An 18,921-nucleotide genomic window follows, 5' to 3' on the forward strand; every position below is an offset into this window, starting at 1 on the left:
AAAAAAAAGTGTTTTTCTTTGTTAGATCGGGGACTTATCAGCCAACCTGTTATATGGCAACAATGGTAGCAATGATATTTGGAATGATAGCTATGGTGAGTAAACAACATTCGATCCGATTTCTCTTCTGGCTGTATATATTTCTTCAATTTAATTTATTTATTTTAATTTGGTGCTAAGTTCAAGTTCTCGTAGGTTTTCCTGTGCCATGGTTTATTCAAATCGGGAGATCGAGCTATATCCAAATTTTGAAAGAATCACACCATATTCGCCACACTTTTTTATGAACCCAAAATACTTCTAGATTTTGAATTTTAGGGAAATCGGATAAAAGTACGGATGCCCAGACGCTCAAGAAGTCCAATCGGTAGATCCTGCTAAATGGGGGGTATATCAAAATATGGGCCGATACACTTATTTATGCACCCAAAATACCTACAGATTTTTAATTTCAGGCAAATCGGATTGAAATTACATTGTCTAGAAACCAAATAAGTAAAATAAGGAGATTGGACTATATGGAGGCTATATCCAAGTGTGGACCGAATCACACCATATTCGCCACAAAACACAAAATACCTTTAGATTTTGAATTTCAGGCAAATCTGATAGAAATCGAGGTCTACACAAGCCCAAGAAGTCAAATCGGGAGATCGGTCTGTATAGGGAGTATATTAAAATATGGACCGATATAACCCATCTTCTGTTGGTGGTGTACTCATAGAAAAAATCATGCACGGCGTGCTCATTTCAAAACGATTCGTTCATGAAAGTGAATCAACACACATGTGGTATCAAACTGTGAACAGGCGGTTTCAATCTGACAACGATAAAATAACACCATGCTTTGTCAAAACAACAACCAGCGTTCATGATCTGAATACGTTATGGTTACGACTTTATAAACAAAAAAAAATATTTCCGATAGCGTGACTCGAACCTGTGTTTTCTGCACGATACGCGTTAACAGTCGCCATAGCACATTGCACCACCGAGGGAGTTGCCATAATAACATCTAACGATTATTTTACGACTTTTCACGGCCAAAGAAAAACGAATGCCGTTCATGAAATCGTGAACGCTCGTGGACGTAATTGTGAACATTCCGTTTTGATTTTTTGTCAACGATTCCGTTTCATTTTGTCACCGTCCGTTCACGACTATGCAACGTAATTTTTTCTATTAGCGTGGGTATACCAAAAATATTCCAAGAATTCGTTCACTAAAACACACAAAGAAAATTTCATTAAAATTGATCTAACGAAAATTTTCATTGATATAACGAAGCATTTTCGTTAATACAATGAAAATATTCGTTAATAGTACGAAACATTACGCTAATTAACAGAAAATTCGTCATTATAACGAAAATGTTCGTTGTATTAACGAATTTGTTTTATTGGCTCACTTTTAATGACACATTTCGTTAATATAACGAAACTTTTTCTACCAGTGAACCTTCATATAAATATAAGAATGGTAATTTTTAATATTTAGTCATAAATATATACAAATCTTGTGATATGATTGTAATTCCTGCAAACTTGTTCTCTACCCTCCTCTGAGGATCGGTTTTGAAGGACCCACTCTAATGTTTGCAACAAAAGCTTTCAAATATATTTCTACGTAATATCCGTATCACAATGTACCCATTTCTGAATGTAGTGTTTTAGTAACAAGAGAAAGGAATTTTATCGCTTATGCGCTAAGTTTCTACGAAATTTTTCATTATTTGCGAAATTAAGAAGAAATTCCATTTATGAATGAATAATAAGAAAGCTTTAAATTGCACTGGCGCCTGATAATAATATAAATTATGAGACTTTTTTTTATAACTACAAGGTCATAATGCATGACTAATGTTATAAAATTGTCCAAAAAAAGGAGAGCTTAATAGAATTACGAGAGCGGTTCGGAAACTTCTTAGCCTAGCACAAAAAGCTCGGGAAAAATTGACAAATAAAACAATTTTTTTCTCATAGCCCTCTACACCTTGACATTTGTTTTCTCTTTATAAGAGCACAATGCTTAATCTTGTTATACTCAATTATCTTTGGAAACAGGTGTTCCAAAAAGACGCATCCGCAATTTTTTTACAATGGAAAAATTAGAAATGCGTGCTGTCATTAAATATTTACATAAAAAAGGTTTATCGGGACAAGAAATTTATAATGATATGGTGAATGTGTTAGGTGAAAGTGCTCTTTCATATGCAACGGTAAAAAATTGGGTTGCTGAATTTAAACGTGGTCGTACAAGCATTGAATGTGAACCACGTAGTTGACGTCCAAAAACAGCAACAACAACAGAAATTGTAGCCAAAGTGCATGATGTGATATTAAATGATCGACGAATAAAAGTGCGTGAAATTGCTAATATCGTGGGCATCTCAAACGATCGAGTCCATTTAACTATACCCTGCGCCCCACTGTGGAAGAGGGTATTATAAGTTAGTGCATATGTTTGCAACACCCAAAAGGAGACGAGATAGACACATGGTGTCTATGACAAAAATGCTCAGGGTGAGCTCCTGAGTCGATATAGCCATGTCTGTCTGTTCGTCAACACATTTTTGTAATCCAAGTCTAGGTCGCAGTTTTAGTCCAATCGACTTCAAATTTGGCACAAGTATGTGTTTTGGCTCAGAATAGAACCCTATTGCACGCAGAGAAGGAATATGGTCACCTCAAACATGTTTTAAGAGCAACATGTTATTTTTGTATGGTGACCATGTAACATGTTTGTCACTAAAATGTTATTTTCTCGTCAAATATAACCTGCTTGCCGAAATCAGATACATGATTTCCGAGAAAATAACATTGTTGCGAAAACCATGTTACATGGTCACCACCCAAAAATAACATTTTGCTCTTAAAACATGTTTGAGGTGATCATATTCCTTCTCTGGGTGTGATTTTGCAAGAAATTGGTTCAAATTTAGATATAGCTCCCATATATATATTTCGCCCGATATGGACTTATATGGCCCCAGAAGCCAGAATTTTACCCTAATTTGCTTAAAATTTTGCACAAGAAGAACAATTAGTACTATAGTCAAGTGTGCCAAATTTTATTGAAATCGGTTCAGATTTAGATATAGCTCCCATATATATCTTTCGCCCGATATGGACTAATACGGTCGCAGAAGCCAGAGTTTTACCCCAATTTAGTTGAAATTTTGCACTAGGAGTACAATTAGTAGTGTAGTCAAGTGTGCTAAATTTTATTGAAATCAGTTCAGATTTAGATATAGTTCCCATATATATATCGTTCGCCGGATTTACACTCATATGACCACAGTGGCCAATTTTTTACTCCGATTTAATTGAAATTTTGCACTGGGAGTAGAATTAGTATTGTAGCTATGCGTGCCAAATTTGGTTGAAATCGGTTCAGATTTACATATAGCTACCATATATAGCTTTCGCCCGATTTACACTCATATGACCACAGAGGCCAATTATTTGCTCCGATTTAGTTGAAATTTTGCACAGGGAGTAGAGTTAGCATTGTAGCTATGCGTGCCAAATTTGGTTGAAATCGGTTCAGATTTAGATATAGCTCCCATATATATGTTTTTCTAACTTCGACTTCTAATACATATATATCGAGCGATAAATCATAAATAGACTTTTGAGAAGTTTCCTTAAAATTGCTTCATATTTAAATGTTTCCCATATTTATACCCTTCACCACTACTGTTGTGCAGGGTATAATAAGTTTGTACATTTGTATGTAACGCCAAGAAGGAAAAGTCTGGGACCCATCGTTTAGTATACCGATCGTCTTAGAATTAAATTCTTAGGGCCAGTTTCTCAATGTCTTGTTATTATTTATCGTGTCGATAAAACAGATGATCCCATACAAAAATTTTACTAACCGGAGGTCTATCCACCGGTTAAAATTAATCGGAGGATGAGAAACTGGTCATTAGTCGATTTAGCGATGTCCGTCTGTCTGTATACGTAATTTTGTGTGCAAAGTACAGCTCGCAGTTTAAGTCCGATCGTCCTCAAATTTGGCACAGGGTCGTTTTGGGGAACAAAGACGATCGCTATTGATTTTGGAAAAAATCGGTTCCGATTTAGATATAGCTGTCATATATATTTATCCCCGATCTGGTTATAATTGGCGTGTTTATCAACCGATGTTCTTCAAATTCCGTACATCCGAATATTTTATGAGACTCGAAAAACTTGCAAAATATTATACAAATCGGTTCAGATTTAGATATAGCTTCCATATATATCTTTCGTCTTTCTTTCTCCCATATATCTTTAGACTTATATGGCAACAGAGGCCAAAGTTTACTATCGATTTTCGTGAAATTTTGCACAGAGTACCAATGCTTGGTAAATTTGATTGAAATCGGTTCATATTTCGATTTAGCTCCCTTATGTATCTTTCGTCCGATTTGCACTTATATGACCTCAAAAGCCAGAATTTTACACGAGAGGTAGGTTTAATGTTGTCATTATGTGCGCCAAATTTGGTTAAAATCGGTTCCGATTTAGATATAGCTACCATATATATCTTTCGTCCGATTTGGACTTATTTGGCCTCAAAAGCCAGAGTTTTGCCCTGAATTGCTTCACATTTGTCCCAAGGAATACGTTTAATAGTATCGGTAAGTGTGCCAAATTTGGTTGAAATCGGTTCAGATTTAGATATAGCTCCCATACATATCTTTCGCCCGATTTACACTCATATGATCACGGAGGCTATAGTTATACTCCATTTACGTGATATTTTGCAGAGATTGCAGAATTATTATTCTAACTATGCATGTCAAGTTTAGTCAAAATCGGTTCAGATTATATATAGCTCCCATATATACGTACACCAGAGTTGGGGAAATATGGTAGACTGTTTCATATTTTAGACCCATTTTCAATGAGATTTTCCTCCAATTGACTGAATAGTTTCCACAGAGAATATATTTAATATGATATTTAAGTGTGTCAAGTTTGATCTAATTTGGTTCAGATTTAGATAAAGCCTCCATATATTCCTTTTTTTCCGGTTTATACAAATATGGCCAAAATTCCCACACTTGACACAAAATTCTGTGATGATTTCCCCATATCTTAGTCATATCCTAAACACTGTAATGCCAGAATTTCCACAGAATGGTTGAGTTTTAAATAAGGCTCCAAGTCGCCCGACGTGACCAAATAATATATCACAACTCACACTTGGCCATATATCTTGGCGGGATCTAACCAATATCCTTGTAAAATCGCCACTGCTAAGTAGCAAAAATTGTAAATATTACTAAAATTGTCCTATATCTCGAATACATATGTATCACCTGATAAATCATAAATGCTCTTTTGTACAATTGCATTAAAATTTCTCTCGCTTCATATTTTCCATATTGTTTTTACTAACATTGTGTTTCATCCCAGGGCGTTAGCCGATTTAAATTGTAATTCTAGAGTTTTTGCAAAAGTACAAAAACTTTTCTCCATTAAAAGTATTTGTATCTGGAAATGCAAACCTTTATATAGCTCCCAGCAAATTTGAAGTAGTTGAGATGCTAACACAAATTTTGTCTACATAGTGGTGAAGGGTATAATATAGTCGGCTCCGCCCGACTTTAGACTTTACTTACTTGTTTTTACTAATATTTGTTTCATCCCAGAGCGTTATCCGATTTAAATTTTAATTCTAGAGATTTTGTAGAAATACAGAAAATTGTCTCCATTAAAAGTGTTTGTATCTGGAAACGCACACCTTTATACAGCTCCCAGCAAATTTGAAGTAGTTGAGATGGTAACACAAATGTTTGTGTACATAGAGGTGAAGGGTATAATATAGTCGGCCTCGCCCAACTTTAGACTTTACTTGTTTTTTACTAACATTGTGTTCCACCCTAGTGCATTAGTCGACTTTAATTTTGAGTCTATAGATTTTGTAGAAGTCTATCAAATTCTATCCAGATCGAGTGATATTTAAATGTATGTATTTGGGACAAACCTTTATATATAGCCCCCAACACATTTGATGGATGTGATATGGTATCGAAAATTTAGATCTACAAAGTGGTGCAGGGTATAATATAGTCGGCCCCGTCCGATTTTAGACTTTCCTTACTTGTTTTTTTACTAACATTGTGTTGCACCCTACTCATTAGCCGACTTAAATTTTAAGTCTATATATTTTGTAGAAGTCTATCAAATTCTGTCCAGATCGAGTGATATTTAACGTAAATGTATGTATTTGGGACAAACCTTTATATATAGCCCCCAACACATTTGACGGATGTAATATGGTATCGAAAATGTATCTACAAAGTGGTGCAGGGTATAATATAGTCGGCTCCGCCCAACTTTAGACTTTCCTTACTTGTTAAAAAATATTTTTGGTCAAACGTTGCGGACAAGCGTTAAAATGCGTTTAAAATCATGAAAATTTATAAAAATTATTTATTTGATAAAATATCAAAAAAATGTTTAATTCACATCCAAAACACTGAATTCGGATCACACATTAACAAGTGATGGAAATTCAGTGCAACGCCTGTTGAAATGGTGGACATCCATCCTATGACAAGCCCGTGTTAAATTCATTCTTCAGTCGCTTACCTTAGCTGAGCTTCATTAATGGTTTGGTGGGTTAGCATCTGTTATTTATTTCACTGGGGCAGTTTTTATTTATTTTTGATTTATTTGCGACATCACGCCAGTTTTGTTGCCATCGTTATCTGTGATAAAGTTTTTCGAACTTTTCCCGACACTCGGAAAGAGGGTCACATACATTATTCAAAAATAAAATAAAATACAAAGCATCATACTCATATGGACCATATATATGTACATATATTGAGAGATGTTCAACAAGCAATTTGTAGAAATCATTATTTAGACATTAGGCTCAGTCGTGAGGAAGGCTGCACAGTCAAGACATTTTGTTTTATTCTGATCAAGAAGCAATGAAAATATTCATTTTGGTTCTATGTGCAAAATTAGCTCAGAAGCTATGAATTTTACATGGACTTCTCATAAACCGGAAATAATTTTTTAACAATCAAAATGAGCTTGAAACAAGTCGGGCTGCAACTGTACCTCACCTAACATTACCTATACATGAGAGCTATACCCAAAAACATGGTCGGACGGACGGTGGCATCAAGGACTAGATCTTTTAAATTTTCGAACAATGATTCATTCCACCCTATTGTGGATATGAATATATTGTATGCCATTTTATAAAGGGAGATTAATGTGCATTCCCTGCAGTGGTTTATCAGCAGTGACTCTCAGATTATAGTGTTGCTGCTAAGACGATATTCCTCCAACACTACCATCCTCATTACCAACAATACTGCCATTATAAGAAGAAGCAATTGTTGATTGTTTCATTTTGTTATCAGTATCTAGACTAGCTCCCGTCTGTTTGTTATGTGGGTACAGGGGTACCCTATGATAGGCATTAATAATATTTAGGTTTAGATCAACCAGAGCTCCAGAGGAATGAAACGCTTACAAGATGAATCAATGGGGGATATAAGAGAGAAATGTTAGGCTCATTACAACTCTTGAACTGATTATTGACTACGGGAACTACCAAGGCTCCCACACTACGGAAGGTATTAGCATTCACTAACTCCTCTCCAATTTCCTGGAAATCACACGGCAGAACCACCACGATCATTTCCCATCGGGGAAATAGCATCAGAATCTATTATTTTTGTAGTTATTTTAAACCGGGCTTTGTAGTTATTTTAAACTGTTTAAATTCCGCGGATCTGATGGAATTACTCGGGCAGAATTGCTAGCTGTGGGTAGGCTTTGGGTAGGCTTAGAACTAGGATTGATTCTAGATAGTTTTCTATAGAAAAATTTGTTGAAATTTTATTACTATAGAATATTTTTTTAAAATTTTATTTCTATAGAAAATTTTGTAAAAAATTAATTTCTACAGAAAATTTTGACAAAATTTTATTTCTATAGAAAAATTTGTCAAAATTTTATTTCTCCGCCACAGCTGTGGGTAGGCTTTGGGTAGGCTTAGAACTAGGATTGATTCTAGATAGTTTTCTATAGAAAAATTTGTTGAAATTTTATTACTATAGAATATTTTTTTAAAATTTTATTTCTATAGAAAATTTTGTAAAAAATTAATTTCTACAGAAAATTTTGACAAAATTTTATTTCTATAGAAAAATTTGTCAAAATTTTATTTCTCCGGCACAATGCTAGCTGTGGCGGACTTTGGGTAGGCTGATAGATATTTATCTTAGAACTAGGATTGATTCTAGATAGTTTTCTATAGAAACATTTGTGGAAATTTTATTTCTATAGAATATATTTTTAAAATTTTATTTCTATAGAAAATTTTGTAAACATTTTATTTCTATAGAATATTTTGTAAAAATTTAATTTCAACAGAAAATTTTTAAAAAATTTTATTTCTATAGAAAAATTTGTCCAAATTTTATTTCTATAAAAAATTTTGTCAAAATTGAATTTCTAAAGAAATTTTTGTCAAAATTGAATTTCTAAAGAAATTTTTGTCAAAATTTTATTTCTATAGTAAATGTTGTCAAAGTTTTATTTTTATAGTAGATTTTGTCAAAATTTTACTTCTATAGAAAATTTTGTTATAATTTTATTTCTGTAGAAAATTTTGCCGAAATTTTATTTCTATAAAAAATTTTGTAAAAATTTTATTTCTATAGAAAATTTTGTAAAAATTTTATTTCTATAAAAAATTCTATCAAAATATAATTTCTATAGAAAAAATCAAAATTTTATATCTATAGAAAGTTTTGTCAAAATTTTATTTCTATAGAAAATTTTGTAAAAACTTTATTTTTACAGAAAATTTTGTCAAAATTTTATTTCTACAGAAAATTTTGTACGGAGGACTCGTACCAATTCCTGTACCAGTGTCCAGCTTTATCCTTTAGAAGAAACAAGATACTGGGCTCCTTTTTCTTTCAGGCTTTCACTGATCTGCGGAAGTGCAGCTTAAGGGACATACTTGCATTCATCAGGGCCTCTGGTTGGTTGTTCTGAGATTTCTTTCAAAGAGAACGAGCAGGAGGAAGCTCTGGGACAAAGCAGACCGCATCGTAAGGAAGAAGATGAATCACAATGGACCTATACTGGTCTAAGTGGACATCAATTTCAACACAAAAATTGATGTCATCCTCTACAGCCTAACCTAACCTAGACTTTCCTTACTTGTTTTTTCTATAGAAAACTTTGTCAAAATGTTATTTCTATAGAAAATTTTTTCGAAATTTTATTTCTGCAGAAAATTTTGCCAATTTTTTTTCTATAGAAAATGTTGCCATTCATTTCATTCCTATATATAATTTTATCAACATTTTATTTCTATAGAAAATTTGGTCAAAATTTCGTTTCTATAGAAAATTCTATCAAAATTTTATTTCTTTACGAAATTTTATCAAAATATTATCTCTATAGAATTTGTTGTCAAAATTTTACTTTTATAGAAAATTTAGTTAATATATTATTTCTATAGATAATTTTGTAAAAATTTTATTTCAAAAGAAATTTTTGTCAAAATTTTATTTCTATAGAAAATTTTGTCAAAATATTATTTCTATAGAAAGTTCTGTCAACATTTTGTTTATATGGAAAATTTTGTCAAAATATTATTTTTATAGAGGATTTTATCAAAATTTATTCCTATAGATTTTTTTTTTCAAATTTTTATTTCTATAGAAAATTTTGTCAATTTTTTTTTCTATACAAAAATATTCAAAATTTTATTTCTATAGAAAATTTTGTCAAAATTTTATTTCTTTAGAAAATTTTGCCAATTTTTCATTGTATAGAAAATTTTGTCAAAATTTTATTTCTAGAGAAAATTTTGTCAAAATGTTATTTCTATTGAAAATGTTGTAAAAATTTTATTTCTATAGATTTTTTTTACATTTTTTATATTTCTATAGAAAATTTTGTAAAAATTTTATTTCTACAGAAAACTTTGTCAAATTTTATTCCTTCATATTTTTTAATTTTATCAACATTTTATTTCTATAGAAATTCTATCAATCTATTATGTCTATAGAAAAATTTGTCAAAATTATATTTCTATAGAATTTCTTTTTAAAAAATTATAACCATAGAAAAGTTTTGTCAAAATTTTATTTCTATAGAAAATTGTGGCAAAATTTTATTTCTATAGAAAATTTTGTCAAAATTTTATCTCTCAAAATTTTATGTCCATAGAAAATTTTGTCAAAATTTTATTTCCATAGAAAAGTTTGTCAAAATTTTATTTTTATAGAAAATTTTGTTAATATTTTATTTCTATAGAAAATGTTGTTAATATTTGATTTCTATAGAAAATTTTTCAAAGTTTTATTTCTATAGAAAATTTTGTAAAAATTTTGTTTCTATGGAAATTTTTGTTAATATTTTATTTCTATAGAAAATTTTGTCGAAATTTTATTTCTCTAAAAAATATTGTCAATATTTTATTTCTATAGAAAATTTTGTCAAAATTTTATTTCTATAGAAAATTGTGGCAAAATTTTATTTCTATAGAAAATTTAGTCAAAATTTTATCTCTCAAAATTTTATGTCCATAGAAAATTTTGTCAAAATTTTATTTCCATAGAAAAGTGTGTCAAAATTTTATTTCTATAGAAAATTTTGTCAAAATATTATTTCTATAGAAAAATTTCCATAAATTTATTTCAATAGAAAATTTGGTCAAAATTTTGTTTTTTATAGAAAATTTTGTCAAAATGTTATCTTTACAGAAAATTTTTTAAAAATTTTATTTTTATAGAAAATTTTGTTAATATTTTATTTCTATAGAAAATGTTGTTAAAATTTTATTTCTATAGAAAATTTTTCAAAGTTTTATTTCTATAGAAAATTTCGCCGAAATTTTATTTCTCTAAAAAATTTTGTCAACATTTTATTTCTACAGAACATTTTTTCAAATTTTATTCCTACGTATAATTTTATCAATATTTTATTTCTATAGAAAATTTTGCAACATTTTATTTCTAAAGAAAATTTTGTCAAAATTATATTTCTATAGAAAATTTTATCAAAATTGTATTTCTAAAGAAAGTTTTGTCTCTATAGAAGAGCCACCGTGGTGCAATGGTTAGCATGCCCGCCTTGCATACACAAGGTCGTGGGTTTGATTTCTACTTCGACCGAACACCAACAAGTTTTTCAGCGGTGGATTATCCTACCTCAGTAATGCTGGTGACATTTCTGAGGGTTTCAAAGCTTCTCTAAGTGGTTTCACTGCAATGTGGAACGCCGTTCGGACTCGGCTATAAAAAGGAGGTCCCTTGTCATTGAGCTTAACATGGAATCGGGTAGCACTCAGTGATAAAAGTGAAGTTCACCAATGTGGTATCACAATGGACTGAATAGTCTAAGTGAGCCTGATACATCGGGCTGCCACCTAACCTAACCTAACCTTACCTCTCTATAGAATATGTTGGCAAAATTTTGCTGCTATAGAAAATTTATTATTATTTCATATTATTTCTATAGATAATTTTGTAAAAGTTTTATTTCTATAGAAAATAGAAAATTTTTTAAATTATTTTTATAGAAAATTTGTCAAAATTTTATTTCTATAGAAAATTTTGTCAAATTGTATTTCTATAAAAATTTTGTCAAAATTATATCTCTCAAAATTATATTGCTATATAAGATTAAGTCAAAATTTTAGTTCTATAGAAGATTTAGTTAAAATTTTAGTTCTATATAAAATTGCAGTAACACTTAGGTGTAGAGGAATATTTTGCAAAATATACCAAAACTTCAAAATTTGTACCAAACATTTTTTGTAGAATCCTACTAACTGTGGTTTTTCATCTCTTCTTTGGAATCTTGCTATTAATATCATTTTGATTTCCTTAGAAAAATAATATTGATTAAGGGATACTGAGAGTTATAGGCTAACCTCTAACAAATGGGCGTATTCTAACCACTTCAAAGCAAGCAAACATGGACGTTTATGAAAAGATATCGATTTACAATGAAGCGATTCGAATCAGCTACTTCTATGGATTTTGTTATTTGTTCAGTGTAGGGTATCCCATTATTCGTTTACCAGAGCTCATTTCTTGTATGAGATACCACTATCATGCGAATGTGTCATGAATCAGTGGAAAAATTCAACAGTTGTGTGAATAGCTTATGGCTTCATTCATAATTCGTTGTCAAATGCGAAGCATCACTTGGGCAGAGGAAACGGCATTCCCCCAAACATTTCGAAGTTAAATTTCCTTCAGAACCTAGAGTATCAAAGCATCTGTGGATTCCCCTTCTCACACAAAGAATTATGTATGGCACTTTGGTAATTATTTCTTTGTTGCTACACATCAATCAGCTGTTGTATTACGGATTGGCTTTGACCATAACGACGGGTCATTGTTTCAAGAATGTCACCACAAAGTATCAGGTACCGGTAAGCAAGACTCGTCTCAGTTTGGATACCAATAAAATGGAATACTATGTGGAAATGGAAGATCGTTTAAGAGTCGATACGGTACGCATGTGTTGTCCCGGCTATAGGACCATAATTTTTGGCCTTTGTGAACCCATATGCAGTAGTAAATGTCCGCCGCATAGTTATTGCTCTGAACCGGAGAAATGTCAATGCATGCGAGGCTATGAGGAATCACACAATCATCATGTGCGCTCTATAACCCCAAATGCATCACAGCATCTGGAATGTCGTCCTATATGTTCGGGAGGCTGTCTAACACCACATACCCACTGTGTGGGTCATAATCATTGTGCTTGTCGTCCAGGCTATAAGGATATTAGCTCTTGGTTTGCTCCAGTCCAGTGTGAACGTATCCAGTGCCCTGGTGATCAACTCTATGATGTCCACCAGCGTAAATGTGTTCGTGTTGAATTGGATTTGGAGCAATTAATGCAAAAGGTGGGCCGAAAATTGGCCAAAGGTCTAAATGATTTGCAATATGACGATGATGAAGATGATGATATCAGTGTTAGTTTTAAAGGAGACTAAATGAGTGATGTGACTGAGTGATGACCTTTTTGTATTGTCCTAGAATATAAGTGTATATCTGTATAAATGTCCTGAGTATTTTGTTGTTAGTATAAAGTCTAGTGTTGTAGTCCCAGATGTGTTATAATTTTATTATAAAATGAAAACAAAAAAAGAAAAAAACTAAATAAAAGAAAAAATATTAAAATAGAAAAACTCAAGAGATAATGTGTGTGTATTTCCCAGCTAAAGAAAACAAAGTTGACAGTGTGATGCCAACACTCCAGAAACAGTGAATCCACCAGTAAGGAAAATGTTCATTAAAAAATATATTTTTCTAAGCCCAAGGATTCCATATCCTTAATACGAATATAATTTTTGTATTGAGGACGCATTTTTTAATACCAAGAGATTTACTTGACCATAAGTTTATGAAGATTTCATTGAAAGCATTTTGTCCTTACGCTTATTTGATTCGATTTTAAAGTGGGTATATTTAATTAAAGGCAAATTACGTTGAACTACACTCAAAAAAAAAATTTTTACTTGGATCCAAAGATTTTAACCTTCCCTTAAGGATTTTGGTATTGATTCCGAGCCAAATATGCGGCTTCTTTAAAATACAGAATTTTTTTGACCAACCTATCTGGCTTTAAATCTAGGATCAATAAAATTAAAATTAGGATACAGATCCCATTTATCAAATTTTCATTCTCTTTTCGCGGTTTATTAATAAAAGTACTCACGCCAGTTTAAAAATTCAAATTATAACGGATACATCTAAGTACAAGAGGATTTCTTAATTACAAAAAAAGTTTAAGCCGATGAAGCGTTTTTTCTTAAATCTAAAGTTTCAATATTTCAGTTAATTTAAGCACAATTTCTTTAAATCAAAAATGTGTTCTTTTACTTTAAGGAAAATTAGCCTTAGTTCAAAGACGTTGCACTTAACCGGAGGGACGCGAATTTACAAAATTTTTGTCCTAAATTTAATGAAAACAATTTTTGAAGCAAAGATTATAAACTTTATTTTAATTAAAATTTAATTATTTCAAAGAAATTTGTCCTAAAATTTAAGTTGCGTAATCTTTAATATAACGTAAATATTTTTTTCAGTATAAGATCAACTTGGAAAAAATAAAACTGAAATAATTCTTCACAAGCACTAATGAAATTGTCGATAAATTGTATATATATATATATATATATATATATATATATATATATATATATATATATATATATATATATATATATATATATATATATATATATATATATATATATATATATATATATATATATATATATATATATATATATATATATATATATATATATATATATATATATATATATATATATATATATATATATATATATTTTTTTTTTTTTTTTTTTTAAATCTTGGCAATAACAATGAAAGAGAGTTAAACACATTTATTAATTTTTTAATTGTAAGATGGCATAATTTATATTTTTATAGTCGATATAAAATTTGAAATTTTAAGTTGAATTTACAATGTATATGAAGAATTTTGATTTTTTATGATAAAACAAGTAAGGAAAGTCTAAAGTCGGGCGGGCCGACTATATTATACCCTGCACCACTTTGTAGATCTAAATTGTCGATACCATATCACATCCGTCAAATGTGTTGGGGGCTATATATAAAGATTTGTCCCAAATACATACATTTAAATATCACTCGATCTGGACAGAATTTGATAGACTTCTACAAAATCTATAGACTCAAAATTTAAGTCGGCTAATGCACTAGGGTGGAACACAATGTAAGTAAAAAAAATATGGGAAACATTTAAATCTGAAGCAATTTTAAGGAAACTTCGCAAAAGTTTATTTATGATTTATCGCTCGATATATATGTATTAGAAGTTTAGGAAAATTAGAGTCATATTTACAACTTTTCGACTCAGCAGTGGCGATATTACAAGGAAAATGTTGGTATTTTGACCATTTTTGTCGAAATCAGAAAAACATACCGATTTCAACCAAATTTGGCACGCATAGCTACAATGCTAATTCTACTCCCTGTGCAAAATTTCAACTAAATCGGAGTTAAAAATTGGCCTCTGTGGTCATATGAGTGTAAATCGGGCGAAAGCTATATATGGGAGCTATATATAAATCTGAACCGATTTCAATCAAATTTGGCACGCATAGCTACACTACTAAATCTTCTCCCTGTGCAAAATTTCAAACAAATTGGGCCAAAACTCTGGCTTCTAGGACCATATTAGTCCATATCGGGCGAAAGATATATATGGAAGTTATATCTTAATTTGAACCGATTTCAATCAAATTTTGCACAATTAACTGCACTACTAATTTTACTCCTAGTGCAAATTTCAAACAAATTGGGCCAAAACTCTGGCTTCTAGGACCATATTAGTCCATATCGGGCGAAAGATATATATGGGAGCTATATCTAAATCTGAATCGATTTCAACCAAATTTGGCACGCATAGCTACAATGCTAAATCTACTCCCTGTGCAAAATTTCAACCAAATTGGGCCAAAAATCTGGCTTCTGGGGCCATATAAGTCCATATCGGGCGAATGATATATATGGGAGCTATATCTAAATCTGAACCGATTTCAATCAAATTTTGCACACTTGACTATACGACTAAGTGTTGTGTTTGTACAAAATTTCAAGCAAATCGGTATAAAACTCTGGCTTCTGGGTCTATATTAGTGTATATCGGGCGAAAGATATATATGGGAGCTATATTTTAACCTGAACCGATTTCTTCCAAAATCAATAGGGTTCTATTCTGACACAAATTAGGAACATGTGCCAAATTTGAAGACGATTGGACTTAAATTGCGACCTAGACTTTGATCACAAAAATGTGTTCACAGACAGACGGACGAACGGACGGACGGACAGACGGACATGGTTATATCGACTCATGGACCCACCCTGAGCATTATTGCCAAAGACACCATGTGTCTATCTCGTCTCCTTCTGGGTGTTACAAACATATGCACTAACTTATAATACCCTGTTCCACAGTGTGGCGCAGTGTATAAACAAATGTGGAAATACAGGTGAAGCTCTGTTTATCGAAAACCCTACACTGAAAAATATTTACGCGGTATTAAATATTACACAAACTATATTTAATGATGCTCAATTTACACAAAATTAAAGACAAATTTCTTTAAACTAATGAAATATTAATTAAAAGAAAGGTTATAATATTTGCTTAAAAAAATATATATATGAAATTTAGAACACAAATTTTGGAAATTTGAAAGAACTGGGGCACATTTTTTTAAAGTAAAGAAAAACATTTTGAGTTAAAAAAAAATAGCCCTTAAATTAACTTAAATATGGAATCTTAAGATTTAAGATAAAAACGCTTCAAACCTAGGTTTAAACTTATTTTGGGGATTTAGTATTTTTGGTTTAAAGTTTGTTTAGAACTAAGAAAACAATTTTTAGCGGGAAGTATCTGTTATAATTTGAGCATTTGTTTCGAAGAGAATTGTTTTATTAATATTAATTGTTTTATTAATATAAATTGTTTCCACGACCTTGAGATCGGTAGATCGGTCTATATGACGGCTATTTTGTCAAATTTTATTTCTCTAAAAAATTTTGTCAAAATTTTATTTCTATAGAAAATGTTGTCAATATTTTATTTCTATAGAAAATTGTGTCAAAATCTTATTTCTATAGAAAATTTTGTCAAAATTTTGTTTCTATAGAAAATTTTGTTAAAATTTTGTTTCTATAGAATATTTTGTCAAAATTTTGTTTCTATAGAAAATTTTGTCAAAATCTTATTTCTATAGAAAATTTTTTCAAATTTTTATTTCTATAGAAATCGTTTTATGCTGCTAGAAACTCCTATAGATTCTCAAGCTCCAACTATATAGAAAATTTTGTCAAAATTTTATTTCTATAGAAAATTTTATTTCTCTATAAAATTATGCCAAAATTTTATTTCTATAGAAAATGTTGTCAATATTTTATTTCTATAGAAATTTTTGTCAAAATTTTATTCCTACGGAAAACTTTGTCAAAATGTTATTTCTATAGAAAATTTTGTCAAAATTTTATTTCTATAGAAAAATTGTTTTGATTTTAGAATCTTAAGCTCCAATAGTTTGGATAAAAATTGCGGCTTCCACGTCCTCGAGAAGTAAAATCGGAAGGTTGGTCTATATGACGGCTATATTTTGTCAAATTTTATTTCTATAGAAAATTATATCTATATAGAAAGTTTTGTCAAAGTTTTATTTCTATAGAAAATTTTATCAAAATTTTATTTTTATAGAACATTTTGTCAAAATTTTATTTCTATAGAAAATTTTGTCAAAATTTTATTTCTACAGAAAATTTTGTCTAAATTTTATTCCTATAGAAAACTTTGTCAAAATGTTATTTCTATAGAAAATTTTGTCTAAATTTTATTCCTATAGAAAACTTTGTCAAAATGTTATTTCTATAGAAAATTTTGTCAAAATTTTATTTCTATAGAAAAATTGTTATGCAGCTTAAAGCACCTTTAGATTCTTAAGCTCCAATAGTTCGGATAAAAATTGCGGCTTCCACGTCCTCGGAAGGTTGGTCTATATGACGGAAGGTTGGTCTATATGACGGCTATATTTTGTCAAATTTTATTTCTATAGAAAATTTTGTCAAAATTTTATTTCTATAGAAAATGTTGTCAGAATTTTATATCTATAGAAATTTTTGTCAAAATGTTATTCAAAATTTTATTTCTATAGAAAAGTTTGTCAAAATTTTATTTCTATAAAAAATTTTGTCAAAATTTTATTTCTATAGGAAATTTTTTATGCAGCTAAAAACACCTTTAAATTCTCAAGCTTCAACAGTTCGGATAAAAATTGAGGCTTCCACGCGCTGCAGAAGTGAAATCGGATGTTTGGTCCATATGACGGCTTTATCCAAACATGGACCGATCTATACCAATTTAAAGCGATTCGGTTAAAAGTAGCAGCTTCTACTGTGAAAAGCATGTTCGGTTCTATGGATTTTGTCTTTTTACTAATAATTTTTTCTGCTTTTTTCTTCATCATCAAAGTACATTAAAAACGTGTTAACGAAAACTTAAATTTCCAAATTCAGCCTTGAATATGGGTAGAAATTATGCAATGTTTCAAATAAAAAAGTCTTTAAAAAACATGCCCCATTTATTAAATATATTTTAGGTTTGTATCCAAGATGGAAAAAGTCAACAAATTCAAAGACTATTTCATTAGTTTTTAAGATTTGCTCAGAAGTATTAAAAACAAGTTGACCTTAGTAAAAATAAATTTTCTTTCATTTTAGTTTACCCTGTTTTAATGTGCCTTACTTAACTATAAGGCAAAAAACAACTTCATTGAAAACTTTTTTCAGTGTATATGTTTAAAAAGTCGAAGCGGGAGATCGGTTAATATGGGGACTATATCAAGACATATGAACCTATGTAGCCCATTTTCTAATTTGATATGCCTGCAGGCAAAATGCGAGTTTGTGCAAGATTTCGCTACGAACTTCGTTATTGAAAGCTGCAGCGTAATTATAACGGACAGGCAGACATCGTTAGATCGTCTTCAAATTACACTATGATCAGAAATATACATTCATTAAAAAGACGGAAATCGAGTCAAATTTGGGTATTTGGTACCAACATTTTCCTTATAAAATCGACACGGATACGTCGAATACTTGTAAAAATTATTTCAATCTTCCTATACTTCTAATAGATATCTATTAACCGATACATCATAAATATCCTTTTGCGAAGTTGCCAAAAATTGCTTCAGATTTAAATGTTTTCCATATTTGTACCCACCACCATAGAATGGTGATGGGGGTATAATAAGTTTGTCATTCCGTGTGTAACATATCGAAATATCGATTTCTGACTATATAACATAAAGTACATATGTATATTCTTGATCAGG

General features: G+C 30.5%; 1 protein-coding gene across 1 annotated transcript; it reads left to right on the top strand.

Moving 5' to 3' along the window:
* Positions 1-12,156: 12,156 nt before the first annotated feature.
* Positions 12,157-13,200, top strand: NimC3 (Nimrod C3). Its single transcript, XM_075293960.1, has one exon. It carries the CDS (start codon positions 12,298-12,300, stop codon positions 12,991-12,993), a length of 696 nt encoding a protein of 231 aa, XP_075150075.1. The 5' UTR covers positions 12,157-12,297; the 3' UTR covers positions 12,994-13,200.
* Positions 13,201-18,921: the final 5,721 nt, after the last annotated feature.

Source organism: Haematobia irritans, chromosome 2 (genome assembly GCF_050003625.1).
Source record: "Haematobia irritans isolate KBUSLIRL chromosome 2, ASM5000362v1, whole genome shotgun sequence".
NCBI classification, from domain to species: Eukaryota; Metazoa; Arthropoda; class Insecta; order Diptera; family Muscidae; genus Haematobia; species Haematobia irritans.

Coding starts and splice junctions, on each gene's coding strand:
- NimC3 (XM_075293960.1), top strand. CDS start 12,298: ATGTATGGCACTTTGGTAATTATTTCTTTGTTGCTACACATCAATCAG.